General features: G+C 39.0%; 2 protein-coding genes across 7 annotated transcripts in view; one reads left to right on the top strand and one right to left on the bottom strand.

Annotated features, from left to right (window-relative positions):
• The window catches only part of SMPD3 (sphingomyelin phosphodiesterase 3), a 251,449-nt gene that overhangs the window by 52,773 nt on the left and 178,490 nt on the right, over window positions 1-20,186 (bottom strand). The window lies entirely within an intron of this gene.
• SLC7A6 (solute carrier family 7 member 6) overlaps window positions 1-20,186 on the top strand; it is a 28,336-nt gene that overhangs the window by 3,575 nt on the left and 4,575 nt on the right. For 4 of the 6 annotated variants that reach the window (XM_081871584.1, XM_081871585.1, XM_081871586.1 and 1 more), the window contains 5 exons: window positions 941-1,093; window positions 5,042-5,610; window positions 10,182-10,307; window positions 15,662-15,806; window positions 17,176-17,299. In XM_081871584.1, the coding sequence (XP_081727710.1) occupies window positions 5,082-5,610; window positions 10,182-10,307; window positions 15,662-15,806; window positions 17,176-17,299 (924 nt within the window). In that variant the 5' untranslated portion in view covers window positions 941-1,093; window positions 5,042-5,081. The remainder of the gene's footprint in view (window positions 1-940; window positions 1,094-5,041; window positions 5,611-10,181; window positions 10,308-15,661; window positions 15,807-17,175; window positions 17,300-20,186) is intronic. The other 2 variants (XM_081871589.1, XM_081871588.1) reach the window with 1 other exon arrangement.

Genomic DNA, 20,186 nt, shown 5'->3' with positions numbered 1-20,186 from the left:
AACATATAGGATGGTGTATACGTATTGCATTGGAATGGTTTTTAAGTATCTTGTTTTCAAGAACTTGCAGCCTGATTATAATTGTGTTTCACTGGAAAGTAGAGTCCACTGAAATCAGTAGGAAATATTTCTGAATAAAGTCACTTGAGTTTAGGGTATTAGTCTGACAGCACCCTGCAGACGCTCACAAATCAGGTACCTGATTCCTGTGCCAGAATTAAGTCTGTGTAATTAGTACTTTCCTTTCTTTTCCTGCCTTCCCACTGTGCCATTCTGTCTCCTTGTGTATCTTAGGATACTTTTACACTTCCCATTTTTATCTACATAGGAGTTCTGCTAATTTACACAGCACAGATTCATACTTCCTCTGTGATGATAACCAAACTTCTTTTGCTTTAGTTTGATAGTAGGAACGTGGTTGACACTGTGGTCTTAATCACTGAGCCTCTTGGGCTTGCCAGTCGGAAGGTTGGCAGTTCAAATCAGCGCGATGGGGTGAGCTCCCATTGCTCTGTCCCAGCTTTTTCCAACCAAGCAGTTTGAAAGCACACTAGTGCAAGTAGATAAATAGGTACTGCTCTGGTGGGAAGATAAATGGCATTTCCGTGTGCTCTGGCTTCTGTCACAGTGTTCCATTGTGCCAGAAGCAGTTTAGTTATGCTGGCCACATGACCCAGAAAGCTGTCTGTGGAGAAATCCTGGCTCTCTTGGCCTGAAGCAAGATGAACGCTGCATCCTATAGTTGCCTTTGACTGGACTTAACCATCCAGGGGTCCTTTACCTTTTACATTTACCTTTACTTTACCTTAGTTTGGTAGTAGTTTCACTTATGCCAAACAATGCTATGAATATCCTATACTCCTCTGCAGTGAATATTCAACACAGTCCTTATTTATTTTAGTCCACTTTATTGAGTTCCTAATACTTGTATATTCTACAGAATATATGATGCTGATTCATGAGACAGAAGGAGAGAGCACTGTGACCAGCTACTGATTTCTGGGAAGGCAGTTTTTAAAAATGCTGGAATTGTTGATGCTGTCGCACAAAGTTTGTAACTAGTGTGCAAGCCATTGAACAAGCCGTTCAATCAGTAAGTACATAGTAACTGACACAAAATTAGCATTGGAGATTTGTGTGTATGTTGTCATTGTAGTTCATGCTATAAATCCACCATAAACTCTGTATTCAATTTTTTACTTTAGTTTTTGGTGTAAATAGCATTAATGGGCCTTCCCCCATCTTCCAATTTATTCAAAAGTATTCAAAAACACATAGAATTTGTAGGTTTCTCACTGCCCCCCCCTATATTTCATTGTCATGTATAGTGACACCTTTAGTCTGAGAACACAAATTCTTTATGAATGTTTGCCAAACATCAGCAAAACCATCTCTGAATTTGAGGGGTGGGTGGTTTCATGTTTGGGTTTGATTTCTATTGCTTGTTTATTAGGAATCCACTTTTCTGTTATTCTTATTGTTACTGTTATTACTTTTTATCAAATTTGTATACCACCCTCCAACTGAAGATCACAGAGTGGTTCACAACATAAATATACAAAATGAGAGTGCAAATATATAATAAAAACAAGAATGAGAACAAAAAACCCTCTCCTACAAACACATTTAAAAGGATATAGAATGTTAATCAGCCAAAGCCCTGGTTAAATAGGAGCATTTTTGTCTGGCACCTAACGATATATCATGAAGGTGCCAGGTGAGCCTCCCTGGGGAAAGCATTCCACAAATGGGGAGCCATTCTGCACATTAGTTTGTACTTTGAGGTACAGTCTTTCTTGCAATTGACAATTTCTCTGTCTGTTTACCTGGGGGCTGGTTCACACATATACAGTGGTACCTCGAGTTTCAAACTCCTCAGGTTACAAACTCCAATAACCTGGAAGAGTTACCTTGAGTTGAGAGCTTTGCCCCAGGATGAGAACGGAAATCGTGTGCCGGCGGCACAGCAGCAGCAAGAGGCCCCATTAGCGAAAGCACGCTAATTAACAACAGTTTCAGGTTAAGAACAGATCTCTGGAACGAATTAAGTTCATAACTAGAGGTACCACTTTACTCATGAATGTCTCTGCCAATTTCTTAATCAAAAAAGAATGAGAAGGACCATGAAAATTTCATCTCAGTTGTTAATTTTAGTTAATTCTAGCTGAAACCAAGCAAATACAGGATATATACTGATTTTCAGGAGTTTTTCTGTAGACTCAACACAGTAACAATGTAAAGATGACTGAACCAGTGAAACTGACTGTCCAGAAAGTTACAGGCCTCTGGGCTGATGATAAAGTACTGCTATTGTTTGGTGCAGAAGTATTGCTCTTAACTTTTTATTATGATTACGATATTAGGAGCAAGCTGTGGGATTGTGTATTTCATCCCTCTATGGCACTTATTCATTTCACCCTTCTTCTCATAGCTTTAACCATGGTCAAGGATTTATGCCTATACTGACCTTGGGCATGGTCAGTGCTAACCCATGCACCCATTGTAGTCAGGGTTTGGAAAGCCTATTCAAGAGAGAACATGGTTAGAGTATCCATGGCTAATGCTGGTGCAGACATAGGCTGTCTGAGGAATGGCGAGAGCAATTTGTATGCATGAAAAGAGGGTGTGCATGATACAGTAGCCTGCTCTCAAAATGTTGACAGTCAGGAACATTACAACTGTGTCCCCTGAAAGAGTTTTTGGTGTGTTTTTTTAAGAGAAACAATAATGTGATGGTATTCGTGATGTTGAGATAGAATAAATTGGGAAAGAGTATCAATTCAGCTGCAGACAGCAGAAGTATCACTGAGAATAGTACTACCTTCTGTTGTTTCAAAGGGAAATGCATTCTAGTGTGGTTTTCCTTTCACAAGAGGAGCTCAGGTTACTTATGTGACAGCGACCGCTAAAAATAACAATAGGTTTATTTGTGAAGCAGTGGTGCTTGTTAGACTTAACATAGTCAATTTTTTAACAACTGGTTTGATCAGATATGATGCAACGCTAGTTAAACTAAAGCCAGAAAGTTCCCCCCTCCCCAGTGTATGAAAGAGTTTGTCTCTTACAGCATTGAACTTCCAGCTGGTAGGTGGAAGGTCCCAAGTGGATCATAGCCTTATCAGGAGTGGTCACCTTTTTGTGTTTAAGATCTGTTTAAAGAGTAGGTGAAAGAAAAGGGAGAAAGAGATAGTAGAACAGAAAGAACAGGTAACCCGCCCCCAGCTCCAAAGTAAGTCTTGTATGTGTGTCCTATATCTAAAAAGGTTGACTATTGCTTCCTGATATGATATTACACTTTCTATGGTTTTTATTTTTTAGGCATATTCTATTCATTATTTATGTATTTGTTTTATTAGTAAAAATAATTTCTAGGTGACTTACAAAGAGAACAAAAATAAAGAGTTCTAAACCTAGCAACAGTACAGTAATAAAACAACAACCTCAAGAACCAAATGAACAGAGTATGGTCCATGATAACCCATCACAATCTACCAGATGCCTAACAAATGTTCCTTAATTAACCTGAGCTATGATTATAAGCAGAAATGTCTGATTTTCTAGACAGTGGATTAATTCAGAGAATGAATGACTAATTGGATGATTTTACTGATGGATGTCTGGAATGTGATAAAAGCCAAGCTTGATATGAAGGGGGCTTGTGCTTGGTGGATGGTGCTCTAAAAATGCAAAAGGACATTCCTAATGTAAGTTAAATATAACAAATGGGCTGCGTGTACATATTTGTCCTGCCTTATTGTAAAGCACATCAACTCCAGAGGTATGGTTCCATAAATACTTGTCCCTTCTGGATTTTGTGTTGTCTGTGCTGTCTGGTTGTGACCTCAATTAGTATGCTTCCTAAGTGGAGCCTATTTGGAGATGACATTTTTCTGCACTGAGATAATTTCAGTGTCAGAAGACATTATGTGTAAAGTGGCCTTATTTTTGAAGTTTCTGTAGCTGAACATATAAAGCTGCCTTTACATGTTCTACCCAACCCAGTATGGGGTTGTATCCAATGCCAGTCCTACTCTGAGTAGAGGCTTGAAAATCAATGGCCATGACTAACTCCATTAATTTTGATGGGTCTACTGTGAGTAAAACTTAAAACTTAGATACAACCCATGGACTATTTATGTTTGCTGGCAGTGGCTTTCCAAGGTCTTAGACAGTATCTTTTACATCCTTACAATTTGAGATTCCTTAACTGGATATCCCGGGGGTGGAACCAGGGATCTTGTGCAAACAATTCATCTCTAGCATTGAACTATGGTCTCTCCTCAAAGCTAAAGTGCCTCTGGAGCACAATTTCTGTTCTCATCCTGAAGCAAAGTTCTTAACCCAAGGTACTATTTCTGTGTTAGCGGAGTCTGTAACCTGAAGCATCTGTAACCTGAAGCGTCTGTAACCCGAGGTATCACTGTAGTTATAATAATACAGCAAGCAGTAAATGAATTTTAAATGAATAATTATAGCAATAGGCACTTGTGACATTACTTTAATACAGCCTTGCAAGTAAGTCCATAAAGGTTACTAGCTTGTCTGCCCAGACACACACCTTTTGAGATGGTTTGGAAGGGGGAAAAGAGTGAACTATTTTCCAGCATACTAAAACTTTCCTGTCTTACTGGAGGCAATTCTTGCCCTCTATAGACAAGGCATGTGGCTATTTACAGACCTGCTTTAAGACTCAATTTTGTGCAGGCTTTGGAGTGAAACTTTTAATGAGTAATTACCAGAGATCTGCTACAAAGACACTTGTGTAATGTGTGCTGTACTTACTGTGATGATGCATTTTAAGACTTTATAGTTTAAAATTGGTTTTGAGCAGTAGTCCTGTAATAAATGCTTCAATGCTGCTTTTTGGTTATATGACTAATTGTATCCCACCTTTCACGCTATAAAACAAGAATGTCTCAGGTTTGTTTTGCTTTGTTGGTTTGTTTGTTTGTTTATAGCGCTTATACATTACTCAATAGCCAATAGAGCTCTCAAAAAGTTAATTGCTAGTATTTAATTATATCTTTCTCTTTTGTTGTAGTTTGGGGTTGGCGTTGCAGTGGATACATGCGAATATCATCATGGAAGAGAGAGAGAATTTTTCACCTCTGAAGTCACTGACTGAATATTACCCAATTAAGGAAGCAGACAAAATAGATCAAAGTGGCAATACTCAAATAAATGAAGGAAACCAAGGAACAATGCAGCTGAAAAAGGAAATCTCTCTTCTTAATGGGATTAGCCTAATAGTAGGAAACATGATTGGTTCAGGTATCTTTGTTTCCCCCAAAGGAGTACTCAACTACAGTACATCTTATGGATTGTCACTAGTAATTTGGGCAATTGGTGGGATTTTTTCAGTATTTGGAGCTCTATGTTATGCTGAACTTGGAACCACTATCACTAAATCAGGAGCTAGTTATGCATATATACTGGAGGCCTTTGGAAGCTTCATTGCCTTTATACGTCTGTGGACTTCACTATTGATCATTGAGCCAACCAGCCAGGCAATTATTGCAATAACATTTGCCAACTATATCGTGCAGCCTGTCTTCCCTTCCTGTCAACCTCCTTACATCGCTTGCCGAATTATTGCAGCGGCTTGTATATGTAAGTATTTTATTAACAAAAGTGCTGCCTTGATGTAGGCTTGGGAAAGAAAGGAGTCCATCTAGGCATCAGTTGCAATGATTCAATAGTCAAATATGCTTCCAAAACAGTTAAATTAGTTATGGCAAGATTAATGACAGAAGGAGCAGGGTTGAATTTGTACAGCGGGGCTGTACTTGTTTGAAGACCACTTGAATGCTTGAGATATCCTTAGTCTTGAATAGCCAGAAATAGGAGCAAGAAAGTCTTGAGCTGTAGGCAGAAAATCTTCTAGCATTCCTAGGATTAGGAATTTCTTAGAGGAACCAACAAGGGCCAGTATATTATGTCCAACTTTGGCCAGCTCTTTGTGTTTCTGGGAATTAGGACATGAATTGGGACATGAAGAAGACAGTGATTCCCTGTTTATCACCAACATCTGCTATGTGGAGAATTTTTAATTTTTTTAAAATTATTATTTTTTTGGAATAGGAGTCTTCCATTTAGTTTTTTAATGGTTAGGAGGAATAGATTTTTTTTAAAAAATATACGTTCAGATCTTGAAATCCATATTTTCCCTGAACAACCATGCATACTAACTGGTTGCTATAACAGTGAGAACATTATTTAGTTTGCAACTAAATATAGCCTTTTACAACCTAGGAGCATAAGCCGGAACCTTTGGCCATGCAGCCCACATGTCTCTTGCACTGCAAAATTTTGTCTGCTTAAGATATAACAGGCAGATTTTTGTTTGGCTCTCTCTGTACATATGCAAGGAGATTAGGCAAGATTACTTACTTGAAGGCTAAGACTGCAAACCTGGCACACTTACTGGAAGTAACTTATTAAAAGTGCTATGCACATTCACTAAATATGTATAGGAGGAGACTAAGGAACTTTCCAGAAGCACTGGATAATTGTTAGCAGGAAAAACAGTTAGTAGGCAAAACAGGTAGATATCCATGCACTTTGACAAGAGTTGTAAATATTCAAAATTTGTAACATCTTTTAGAATGTAGGTGAGAGGCAATGAAGTAGAAGTGCAAAATTATTCATATGAGCTTAGTGGACTGTTGTAGTAAGATACAAGAAAACATCTTTTACATTCTGATGTTTGTAATGATTTGCTAGTTCTTGGGCCTTATAGAAAGCTCACAGTAATAAACAGGATACATTACTTATTGTCAAGGTCGCCGGCCTTCTTGGACCAGGAGGCACAACATGGTTATGCTATGGGGGGCATAGCATAATACAACATGGCACCACAACACAAGATTAGAGAAAGTACTATCATGGTGATTGTATTTCCATTTGAGAAAGAAATTAACCTGTTGAATTTCTGCCTGGAAAATAAGACAGAAGCACTGAAAAGGAGGGGAAAACAGCAGCTCTTTAAGACCCTAAGGATTCCTATTACCTGGTGTCCAAACAACTCACTCATTGGCCATAGAACTGTCTTCACTCATTGGCTATAAATTCCGCATTTCACAGAAATCACTTAGAAGGGGATCTGTACATTTTGGTCCATACCTTTGTTTGTAGGAGGACTTTAGACTTTTTAAAGTCTTTTTTTCAGAGTCTGGGGTCCCTGCCTGGGTTCGCCAGTGAAGGCCTTTGTTGGCACCATGGTGCTTGTAGCTGCTTGGTTGGTGACCCCTGGCTTATTGTGTTTGTTACTATACTTGAGATCTTTCTTCTCATTATTTTCTCTTACAAAGAGAATAAGCCTTTAACTCTGTGCTGATCTGGATTCATTTCTATAGGCTGTAAAACCTTATTTAGGCTGTAATCCAAATGCATGAGGACACAAACTGTGTAGGGGATGCATGCACCATCCAGATGTGTACTGCCCACTGCACTCCCGACTTTCACGTTGAATGTATGACAGTCTGAGGATGCACATTTGGCTGAATACACTGAGAATCACCCTTCATATCTTTCTGTTGAATGCACAATGGTTGGGAGTAGAGGGTGTGGCACCACACTCCCTGCACAGTTTGTCCTCTCCTTCTTTGGCTGAATGCTTGACTGGGACTTCAGTGTAGACTTAGCATGTTTGTCTGGTTCTTTAAGATCTGAAGCTGATAACCATATAACAAAATCAGAAACTATGGTTAAATCAATACTTCAGCAGTTTGTTTGAGAAGAGCTGTGAAGGGTGTGCACAGACAAAAGGCTTACACATATCTTGACTTGTTAAGACAAGCTACAATCATCCAAATATGGCCATTATTGTTCCTTTATTTTCTTACTCCCCATTTGTGACTTGATTAGATTAACTAAATTCAAAAGTTGTGAATTCCCGCATTTTATTTGTTATTACCCTTACTGTCATGATGTATTTTCTGTTTCTTCATTTGGAGCGCTTTGAATTGGGGCAGCATTAAAAGCAACTTTTTAAGTGGCTGAAATTCAGTGAAACTGGTTTGTCTTTTTTGAGCTTGCTGGTTGACACAGCCTGTCAACCTTTTCCTGGCAATTAGGATTTGAGTGGTTTTACCACTCTGGCTAGAATTAGTGTGGGGCTGAGAAGCACAGATTGGAATGATATATTATTATTTTTTGTAAATGAACCCAGGATATTCTTAAATATACGTTTGTTAAAAAACCCGAAGCCTTCCTGCTGGGGATAATTGGTAAGGATATCAAAGAAGAAGATAGAACCTTTTTTCAATATGCAACGGTGGCCGCCAGAACCCTCATAGCAAAGTACTGGAAAACACCAAAAATCCCAACACTAAAGGAGTGGCAACTTAAATTATCCGATTATTTGGAGTTGGCTAAATTGACACAGAAAATAAGAAATCAAAGAAGTGCAAAATTTAACAATGAATGGGATAAATTTAGGATATATATGGAAATAGAGACAAGGGGAAAATCAAAATGTTGATCAGAAACACATATGTACTTACAGAAATCACAGTAGGCATGAGATAACGCTTACTACGTAAAAAGTTTTATTAAGGAATAGACACAGCAGATAGATAAACAAGGCAATATTTTCCGAAATCGAGATTAAGGGAAGTCGATCAATGTCATTTAAAGTTGTATGTATTTCGTGTTTTTCTTTTTTTTCTGCTTTTTCTTTTTCTTTTCTTTTTTTTCTTCTCTTTTTCTGTTTTTTCTTTTTCATTTTGTCTTTTGTACGTTTGTGAAATATATTTATGTCAAAATTTAATAAATAAATTATTAAAAAAAAGGATTTGAGTAGTTTTACCACTCTGGCTAGAATTAGTGTGGGGCTGAGAAGCACAGATTGGAATGATATATTATTATTTTTTGTAAATGAACCCAGGATAGGAAAACATGCGCATAACTCTGGTTGGTGTGGTGGTTTTTTACTCACAAGAAGTCATGAAAACATTCTCTCCCCAAGTCAGTGGAAACAGTGATGTGTTAGAATATTGACACGATTAAAATAGTTTTTATTTCAGGATACACTCTTTGCCTTGGTGTGTGATCTCAGGGGCTAGGAAGGAAAATGCAGTTGTGGATACTAAGTTGCGTAAAAACCAATAAATAAATACTCTGCTGCTATACTGAGACAGAGAGATTTCATCATACTGTTGTTTACTGAGTAGTTTCATAAGTACTTTGTGTTGTCATAAGATACTCCCTGTGTATCTAGGTTGGCTTGTCAAATAGAAACAACTTGAGTTGTAGGGCATGGTAATAAATTGAGTAGCCTTTAGAAATGTTACTAGAAGTATCCTTTTCAATTTCAGCTTCTCATAATCTAGAAGTAAACCTGCCTCCTTTTAGTCAATCTCTTCCCATTTCATTGAGGAGTTCAGGACTTGCTGAAAAAAGATGAGAAATTCAGCCATTTTTCCCTGCAGTTTGTTTATAAGCAATTTTTACATTTTTTGTGATGGCTGAAAATGTTTTTATTGCTTTCTATTTTTCTGAAATAATCAAGAATATGAGAATTAAGACATTTCAGATGATTAAAGGGAAAGGAGCATTTAATTTTGCATTGCCTTTTGCATTGCTTTTTGCTTCTTCATTTCTTAGTAAATGTTTTTTAAATGCCATCAAAATGGTTCGCTTAAGATGTTTCCCTGGACCATGGAACTACCCTTAATTTTTTCTAGCCCTTTAGGTCTAGTGGCTTGGGTATTTTTAACCACTATACTGACAGACTGTGTTGTCAAAGAGTTTTTAAGTGGTGATTCCTATTTTCGATAAGAATGTTGTCATTTAAAATGTGTCTTTGTTTGCAACCTTTCTTCATTTCAAAGGTACAAGATTACTCCTAAGATGATAATTAGACTGCAAATTGGGCCAAGAAGTATTTTCATGCCTTCTAGACCCTCTCCTTAGATGTGCATATGTCCTGAAATCCTTTCTACTTTGCAGTTTGTTGGAAGTTAACCAACTGTTAAATAACAGACAAGTTTTAGTAATAAAACTGTGTCTTTATAAATACAGTTTTTCCTTATCCTGATTTCCTAAGCTTATTTGCACAAATATGTAATTGTGACATGTTAGCTCTAGCATGGAGAAGAATTTCAAACCAATGACTGATTTTTAAAAGACAAAAACAAAGCACTTTCTAATGCCTCCTTGCTTCCCTTTTTGTCTCCTAGGTCTTCTAACGTTTATAAATTGTGCCTATGTTAAATGGGGAACAAGGGTGCAGGATGCATTCACCTATGCCAAAGTCATTGCCCTTATGGTCATCATCATAACAGGAATTGTTAAACTAAGCCAGGGTAAGATTAATAGCTTAATGTGTAAAGGTTTGTACTGATCAGAAGAAAAATGTTAAGGAGCACTTACTGGGTTATTGATAAAATTCACAGCAGTTTCAGATCCCTTCAAAAAAATAGGAAGCTTCAGGTATGGTATGTTACCAGCTTTCTAATTGAACCAACTTCTGCTTATAAAACTAGAACTTGCATCTGTACTCTTAGGTAGGAAAGAAAGCAATATTGAAAATAAAAACCCATAGTAAGATAGTGACTTAACATAAATCTGGGAACTACTTGTGGTTTTACTCTGAAATTTAAAATCATATGTAAAATATACAGGTGTGGAAGCTTGGAGGAGCAGCTTCTTAATGCTTTCACAGACACACCAGATGCTCCCCTCTTCCCAATAAAAAATATCTGCATCCTTCTGCAGCTTCATTTTTGTTGTGTTATGTATGCCCTTAAGTAGATAACTACACATGGCAAAGTGTTGCATACAACTGGGCCTCTATTTTACTTAGTCATGCAAATATTAATGTAGTTTTATTCATTGATTTTATTGAAGTTCATTTATATCCCACCTTCTGTAGCTCAGTGGTAGAGCACCTGCTTTTCATGTAGAACAGGGGTGGCCAACTCCCAAGAGACTGCGATCTACTCACAGAGTTAAAGACTGGCAGTGATCTACCCCCCTTTTTGGGGTTCAGGTCAAAGTTTTTGAGCTTTTTTTAGGGAGGAGGGAAGGCCCGTTTTTGGGGGTGAAGGACCAAAATGTTGAGCTTTTTTTAGGGGAGCCAAAGTTGTTCAGCTTCTTTAGGGGGAGCCACTGATCTACCAGTGATCTACCACAGATGTCCAGTGATCTACCGGTAATTCACGATCTACCTGTTGGACGTGCCTAATATGTTCAATTCTCAGTATCTCCAGATAGGACTGGCAAAGATGTCAGCCTGTCAGTCAGTCAGTGTAAGCAAAACTGAGATGGATTGATGCAATAGTCTGCTTTGGTATAAAGCAGCTTCCTATGTTCCATCACAGAACTCAAGGTGTTGTACATCAGCTTCCCAGGTGGCTTACCATCCAGGCACTGACCAGACCCAAATTTATTGGCTTTAACAGATGGCTGCATTAAGTTTCCTTAAACCATGTCCCCTAGGGCATTTTAGGCACTTCAGGCCGTTTATTTGCACCCTTAACAATACTCTATGTACATTTCAAAGTGTCTGCAGGTGTCTCGAAAAACTAAAATTTTCAGTGTATTTTTTGAAAACTTGTTTTTAGCCTTCACTGTTGTAGAAGAATAGCCTCTTTGACACATTCAGAGTAACTGGAACCTGTTTTCTAGTGAAGCGAGTGTTTTAAGACACAGAAGTGGTGCCTGTTGGGACTGGTAATGCAGAAGGCAGCAGGACTAGCAATAGGTGGAGCCAAAGCCAGTGACAGGTGGAGCCAACTAATTCTGCTTTTGTTCCCATCCTCCTACCTGCTGAGTTCCACAAAGGCAACACTTGAAACTAAGGCAGAGGAAGTTGGCAGGCAGTGCCACCCCCTGGACTGGTTGTAAGAAGAAGAAAAACAGGCAGGTGGAGGCTGGCTGATGGGAGACTGAGGTTGCAGAGGGTAGTACCCCATTTGTCCTAATGGATCAGCCTCTCCTGGGGCACAGCAGTAGTGTCTTTACCAGGCCTTTGTAGATATTTCTCACATTGAGATATTGCTGTTTTAGAAGTAGAAGTTGAATGCACTCTTGGGCATATGGAATTGGTTGTGCAGTTTTGTGGATGCTAAATGGTCCATAGAATGGACAGTTTCGTTTCATATTATAGGAGAGTACAAAAGGATGGTGTTAAAGGGCTGACGCAATGCTATGGCTGCTTATTATCCCAAAGCACATGACCTAGATTCGGGTTTTTCCTTAAGGGATTGTATAATACAAGAATGCCACTGCTGAGAAAAAAAGGATACCTTCTTATTATGGGGTGAGAGGAGTTGCTGGGTTGCAGTTTTAGTGACTGGCTATGTTGAATATGAAGGGTGGCTCTGTGGGTTAAACCACAGAGCCTAGGGCTTGCCGATCAGAAGGTCGGCGGTTTGAATCCCCACGACGGAGTGAGCTCCCATTGCTCTGTTCCTGCTCCTGCCAACCTAACAGTTCAGAAGCATGAAGTGCAAGTAGATAAATAGGTACTGCTCCGGCGGGAAGGTAAACGGTGTTTCTGTGTCCTGCTTTGGTTCGCCAGAAGCGGCTTAGTCATGCTGGCCAAATGACCCGGAAGCTGTACACCGGCTTCCTCAGCCAGTAAAGTGAGATGAATGCCGCAACCCCAGAGTCATCCATAACTGGACCTAACGGTCAGGGGTCCCTTTACCTTTTATGTTGAATATGTCTTGCTACTGCCTTACCAAAATGTAAGTGCCTTGGTTAGTTGAATCTAACCAAGTGGTCTACATGATCTAATGAGTACCTCAGGTTCATGTATGCGTAATTAATTTAAAACAGACATCAATCACCACCACCACCATTATTATTATTATTGTGGTGGTGGTGGCTGATGGTGTGCGTGGGCTTAAACCCCTTAATTTCCAACTCCAAATTGGCTCTGTTTCCTCACCCAAATAACAGTTGCCATCCAAAGAAAGTTGTTAGTGTGTACTGTAGACATTGTACATGCAGCTCAGACTCCCTTTGTGGTTTTTTGCAGGCAGGGGTTGCAAAGCAGTTCCTTTGTTCAATGAGGTTAAACACTTTCTAAATAGAAGAGTTTGGTCAGTGTCTTATAAGTGTGTCTTTTCTGTGTTGTTTTTGTTTTTATTAAAGTAAGTTTTTAGACGAAAGAAAACTGGGCTCCCCTGCCCTTCCAATGGCAATTGGCTGTCAGGGTTCGACTGAATAGAATGGAAATAGTGGTGGATAGGTGTTAATTCCCCCCCCCCATCCCATGATTCTGATGAAGTCTCTCTCTCTCTCTCTCTCTCTCTCTCTCTCTCTCTCTCTCACACACACACACACACACACACACACAGAGAGAGAGAGAGAGAGAGAGAGAGAGAGAGAGAGAGTGCGGTTAACACAGGGAGAGGGAATTATTAAACCTCCCACTGTAGTCTCAGCCCTATCCAGGCTTCTCAAGCAGCAGCTATTTACATTAGAAAAATGTTTGCACATTAATTTATTTAACAAAGTTTATATATCACTTGATTGTAGTAGAACCTCAAAGCAGTTTATAGGACGAGAATTGCTTTGATACAGCTAACATCATGTTGAGTTTGGCCCTGATCTACCCTATGCACCTTTAAGTGTAATACTTCTGTTACTTTAACACCAGGTTGATCCCAGAGCCAGTCATATTACGGGCATTTACAAGCAGCCTATATGACCTTTATGTGCAGATTGCTGACAAGAGTGCACCTAAAAGCAAAGATCACATAGCACTTTCCTCCTCAGCCATGTTTTTCCTATTGCCTATTGTTCAACTTTACACAACTGAGCTTGCTGAAATATTTTTCCCATGAGCTATGGTATCCTAGCTATTGTAGGTTTATCAGGGTTTTCACCTTTATTATTGATTTTTTAAAACAAGCTTTGTTTCCTGTTTATTTTGGAAGCATTCTTATTATGCTGACTTGAGAAAATAGGAAGTCTGCATTTCTACTATGCCAAACTACATCTGTATTTTAGAAGGACTATATGCCATGTTCTTTCCTTATCTGTTGGGCCTGTGCAGAAGAATACATTAATGTTACACAATGTGCTCTTCTGGCGGTATGATTTTTTGCTTTTAATATAACCCTTTATCCATCACTGTTCTAACTTGGCTGCTATTCCATCTTCCCAATGCTTTATAAGGAGATAAAGTGGTGAATATGGTGAGAAGAAACAGATATGCTGTGATATTCTTAAATATTGAACAGATTTCTAAATGAGACACTGCAATGTTTTTAAAAGCTGCTTTTGCAGTGTTTGCCAAATAAAACCAATTAATTTTAAAAGCTGCTTTTGTGAAATTGCTTTTATCCAGCTTAAAACACACTTGGAAAGCATGCCAAATTGGGCAATATTAATTAGCTTTTGTAAATGGAAAGCTGTTGTAGTCTAGTAATAGACCTTCTTTAAGTACCTCTATTAATCATCTGTATGTTTGTAATTTTGGTTGTCTTAAAACTTTTCAGTGATATGTGCTAAAATATTTCAGTGATGTGGGTTAACAGTTGTTAGGTGAAGACTTATGGGTAGCCATCAGATTGTGGCACTGCTCTCATTCAAATGTCAACGTCAATGCCAATTAACCATGGTTAATATTTTTCTGTGAACCTGTAGTTGGTTCGCACTTCATTTCTTCCCAAGCAAAGTGGGAGCAACATGCTGAGCCTTTGCTTAGTGTTATACCTGAACTGGGATCATAGTTTGTTTCCTGACGAAACCAAATATTAGTAGTACAGATAATATTTGAGCCTGAGAACCAATCTGTGATGGAGAAACACATTTTGGATGCATTTTTATACATAAAATATCTAGACTGTAGATACCTTGTATATAAAAGTACTTTGGCAAGAGGTGAAGTTGTAATGCCAAGGCTGCCTGCAGTCAGTTTAATTAACTGTGGTTTGAACTGCTGTGAGCCAAGTCTGTCTCTGATGATGCATGTAAATTGGGTATGTACTGAACTAGAGTTCCTCAGAAATAAAGCAATGTGTGTTTTTTGGGGTTTTTTTAATAAAATTTTAAATTTCATGCTTCTTTTTTAAAAAAAATATTTAATCATTTTTTCAATACAAACAACAACCACAAAAAACACATACAACAAAAACCACAATAACAGTAATAAAACAATTTAACAATTCAGATTTGAGTACTGATATACCCATAACTACACCTTTTTAACAATAAAGCAATGTTTCTACTAACTGAAATGCCCTTATCTGCTCTAAAGGCAAGCAACAGGGAGATGATATGCAGCCTGGTATATTCATGCAGTAGAATGAGGTGTTTGATTGTCACTGTAGGCTAGGAATGCAATTCCTTGAATGTTCCTTCACGTAAATAAAAAATAAAAAATATCTCTTTCAATTAAATTAATAACTTGTCAGGAGACAGTCTAGCCCAGCTCTCAGCTTGCTATGCTAGTTTTCTGCCTGCTAGTAGCCCCCCCCCCCCCATTTATTTAAATGCAAGGCAGCATTTTAAAATCTTATTCTCTCCCATCTAGTTATGCCACGTGTGTGTGAGAGGGTGGTAGATCTCACTTTGCTGTCTTCAGAGAGTTTGAGACTTTCTCATTCTTCTTGCTTTTATTTTCCACTAAAGTATATTAACAGTGCCATCTGCTACGGTTTCCAACACTGTTCTTATTCCTCTGCTTTTCCTTTACACACAGGATACTCGGACCACTTTCAGGACTCTTTTGAGGGATCATCTTGGAATCTTGGGGGTATTTCTCTTGCACTTTACTCTGCCTTGTTCTCATACTCAGGTTGGGACACCCTCAATTTTGTAACTGAAGAAATAAAACATCCAGAAAGGTAAATGTTTCCTAAAGCTATTTCACCTTTTTCAGTTTGTTTAAAGTATCTCCTAAGAGTCAATGTAATTAAAAATTCATCTTGAAGTGTGAGAGAACTTTATCTCTAGCTGAAGAAATATTTTACATGGACATAAACAATTCTGAACCTTGACACTACAAAGAGTAACTAACAGAATTTTGAAGCCTGGGAGACATTAAGAAAAGCTTGACTGGCTGTATCAAACTGCACATTGTTTCCGATTTGCAGGATTGACAAATCTGGACATAGTCAGGGCTGGCCCACCCATGAGACTAGGTGAGGTGACTACCTCAGGTGGCAGGATCCATAGGGGCAGCAGTCCTGGTGCCACCTCTACAGCAGCCTCTTGGAAAATAGGAGGCCCTGCTGGTCTCTTCCTATCCCTGGGGGGGGGGGGAATTGTGAGGGTTGCCCTCTGGGGTCTCCTGGGTTTCACACCTGCCCAGAATGATTTAGAGCAGGCCCCTTCCCTCCTGCACCCCACAGTGGCCCTTGATCTCCACTTCAACCATTGATTAAGGTGGGTTTGATTCCCTTTTGCCTTGTCTTAGGCCTAGTTCTCATCGATGCAACACTTTGGACTTTTAAATGGGGGCTCATATAACTGAATGACAGCTCCATGCAAAAAGAAGAATCTTTGTGCACTGAATAGATGGTGCCAGGGAAGAGTGTTGTAGCCTTGCCTTTTTCTATGTATAGCACTGTTTTCAGCATGGAGGAACAGTCACGTAAACTTCACCCTGCAGTGTGAAGTGGTACAGCCCAAACAGCTCTGTGAGAAGTAGGCCACAAAAGTAATGAAAATAAGGCATTATCTTTAGCTTGTTTTTAATAGAACTCCTAATTCTTATATGAAGCTTTTATCAGTCCAAACATGATTGTAAATACCTGATATCCCAGTAAGGTAAATAAAGGTAAAGGACCACTGGACAGTTAAGTCCAGTCAAATGCAGCTATGGGGTGTGACGCTCATCTCACTTCAGGCCAATGGAGCTGGCATTTGTCCACAGACAGCTTTCTGGGTCAAGTGGACAGCATGATTAAACCACTTCTGGTGCAACGGATCACCGTGATGGAAGTCAGAGTGCATGGCTGCAGTACCTATTTATTTACTTGCATTGGTAAGCTTTCGAACTGCTAGGTTGGCAGAAGCTGGGGCAGAACAACGGGAGCTCACCTTGTTGTGCAGATTCGAACTGCTAACCTTCCAATCAGCAAACCCAAAAGGCTTAGACCACAGCACCACCCGCATCCCTTGTGATATCCCAGTAGGTATTAGTCAGGATGAAAAGAGTAACAGCTACTTCTAAGTTGTGTGTTTGTGTTTTATTTTGTTTCATTTAACCAGGAACCTGCCTCTAGCTATTGCTGTTTCTATGCCAATTGTGACAACTATCTACATATTGACCAATATAGCATATTATACAGTGCTGGATATTAATGCTGTGCTTTCTAGTGATGCAGTGGCAGTGGTAAGTCTGATATTGCTATTGTTATGTGTGTTTATGCACTTATCTTTGAGTAAGTTGCATCTTGAGCTGTGCAGCCTTTTTATGATTCAGATGACCCAGTTTCTATATGATCTAGAACTTCTGGGCACAGTTTATGGCTAGACTACCTTTTGATTTCTCCAAACTTGTGTGTATACATCCAAGTGAATTGGTGACAGTCATCCAGAATGAAACAAACAACCTTGAAGGATTTAGTTTGGAGGCTTATATATATGTGAAACTGAACCTTCCCCAAGAATTGTTTTCAGTTGGTTGACTGAAATATAATTTGTGCAAAAATAGTAATGCTAAATTTATCAGATCAGATTCAGATTAAGCCACTTGCGCTTAAATCCCATTTATTTCAATAGTAACTAAAATTAAGTCATGACTTGCAGTCACCATTTGTTTCAATGGGAACTTAGACCAACTAATTTAGTCTGAATTCAACCCTTTAGGGCTGTTAGAAATTGGGAAAATTGGTCACTTGCAAGGACTCAGACCAGCATAGCAATTCATGGAAAATGTTGCCCTATTTATAATAGAAGAGACTCTGCAGAAATGCTGTCACTTTAGGCAAGACTGGAAGTAGCATGCATGTGTGTTGGACATGTAGAAAGTAAAAATGTTCTGGAGAGAGTCTGCATCAACACTGTAACAGAGTGTGTTCTTGGGCTCTTGCTTCAGGCAAGAGACCCAAGCCAGGTTGGAAGAAGTCGGGGGATAGGGCATGCATTGCTCTAACCCACTATCTTCCACTCTGACAATGAATGACAGATCCTGTTGCTAAGAACACTGCTGGTTTGCAGTTTGGGTAATCGTAGGGTGAAATTGGGGAAACCTACTGACAACATCCTGCTTGCTCCCCCCACCCCCAGTCTTCTTATACAGTTTATTCTTTGAATTTGCAACTAATGCACAAAAGGTATTTGAAATATATTTTGATTTTATATTCATTCTGTTGTTGATCTTTTGACATCTGACCAACTATCTGTTTTCTTATCTGTTTACTTATGTAGGTATTTAAATGCCTGACATTTTAAGAAATCACTATGGGGCTGATAGGTTACTTCTCTGCTTTCTTTTCCAAGAACTCAGTTGTGTTAAAGGTCACTCCAATTACTACAGAATACCATATAGGATATTTACAACTTTTTAATGACATATGAGGGATCTAAGCCTTTTTAGGCCAGCACACTTTACCAAACAAAATTGTTTTTTTAAGGGGGAGTTAAGCTGAGTAGTTAAGTTGTTGTGTCTTAGAACAAGCTTTTTAAATTTTTGGTGTTTTGATCATTCTCTTTAGACTAATCTAGCATAGCATCCCAAATGTAAAATTTCCAGGTTCAAATACACAGCCAGAAGCTTCTTGTAATTTGGCCAAGGTGAAATTCATTGGTGTATGTTGCCTATTTGTGATTTTAATCTTTTTAGTTAGAAGGGTTATTGGAGCTTTAAGTAATCAGATTTCATTATTAATCCATTTACTACATTCTGACTGCAGTTCAGTAGAAGTTGTGCTCCAGGACTTGTCCAACTGTGCATGTATGAAACTGGAATTAGGGACACAGTGCTTATCAAAGTCTTTTATATTCAAAAAGTCAGTTTCATTGTTATATTCATATACATTTAAATTGTTATATAGAACATCTTACACATTCATGAAATGTACAGTGGTACCTCGGGTTACAGACGTTTCAGGTTACAGACACTTCAGGTTACAGGCTCTGCTAACCCAGAAATAGTACCTCGGGTTAAGAACTTTGCTTCAGGATGAGAACAGAAATTGTGCGGCGGCGGCGTGGTGGCAGTGTCAGGCCCCATTAACTAAAGTGGTACCTCAGGTTAAGAACAGTTTCAGGTTAAGAACGGACCTCCAGAACAAATTAAGTTCTTAACCCGAGGTACCACTGTACTATTTGAATGAAACTGATTGAATATTATTAGGAGCTCCTAATAACATTCACAGTCTCTCTCTTTGCTACTACTGTAACTCATTAGGCTTGTTTGAATCACCCAGATTATAGTTAATCCAGTTTATAAATTGTGGTGTTTTCTTTGTGATGATTTCTTTTCAGAATATCTTGCAGAAAGACAAAACCAGCTTCACAGAGTGAACAGGTTTTTTAAAAGTTCTTTGGAATTAAACCTGCCAGATTCCCCCATTAATCTACTGCAATCCTTTAAATACTGAATCCTTTAAATACTGAAATGTTGTGCCTAAAGTACCAACCAAATTAAATACCTAATATCTACAGTACGCGGGGTTTTATCTAAGGCTAGTCGTATTCAGAGTAGACCCACTGAAGTTAATGGACATAACTACCTTAGTGGTGCTGTGGTCTAAACCACAGAGCCTAGGGCTTGCTTATCAGAAGGCTGGCAGTTCGAAGCCCTGCAACGGGGTAAGCTCCCGTTGTTCGGTCCCAGCTCCTGCCCACCTAGCAGTTCGGAAGCACTCCAAAGTGCAAATAGCTAAATAGGTACCGCTCTGGCGGGAAGGTAAAAGGCGTTTTTGTGTGCTCCTCTGGTTCACCAGAAGCAGTTTAGTTATGCTGGCCACATGATCCGGAAGCTGTCTGCGGACAGACGCCAGCTCCCTTGGCCTATAGAGCGAGATGAGCAGCGCAACCCCAGAGTCGTCCACGACTGGACCTAACTGTCAGGGATACCTTTACCTTAGCTTCATTAATTTAATTGAGTTTACTCTATTGAATACCAACAAGACACAGCAACGAGTTTCATCTAGACACTGATGAGGAGCTGGAGAATATGACAGAAGGCTTCCTCCACCCCATTTTACATATGCAAAATGAATGCACAGGCATGCCTTTGTTTCTACAGCTAGCTGAAATCTGAGGCATGGGTT

The sequence above is a fragment of the Podarcis erhardii genome, assembly GCF_964252035.2.
Source record: "Podarcis erhardii genome assembly, chromosome: 7".
Taxonomy (NCBI): Eukaryota; Metazoa; Chordata; class Lepidosauria; order Squamata; family Lacertidae; genus Podarcis; species Podarcis erhardii.
This window is presented reverse-complemented; position numbering and strand designations above follow the sequence as displayed.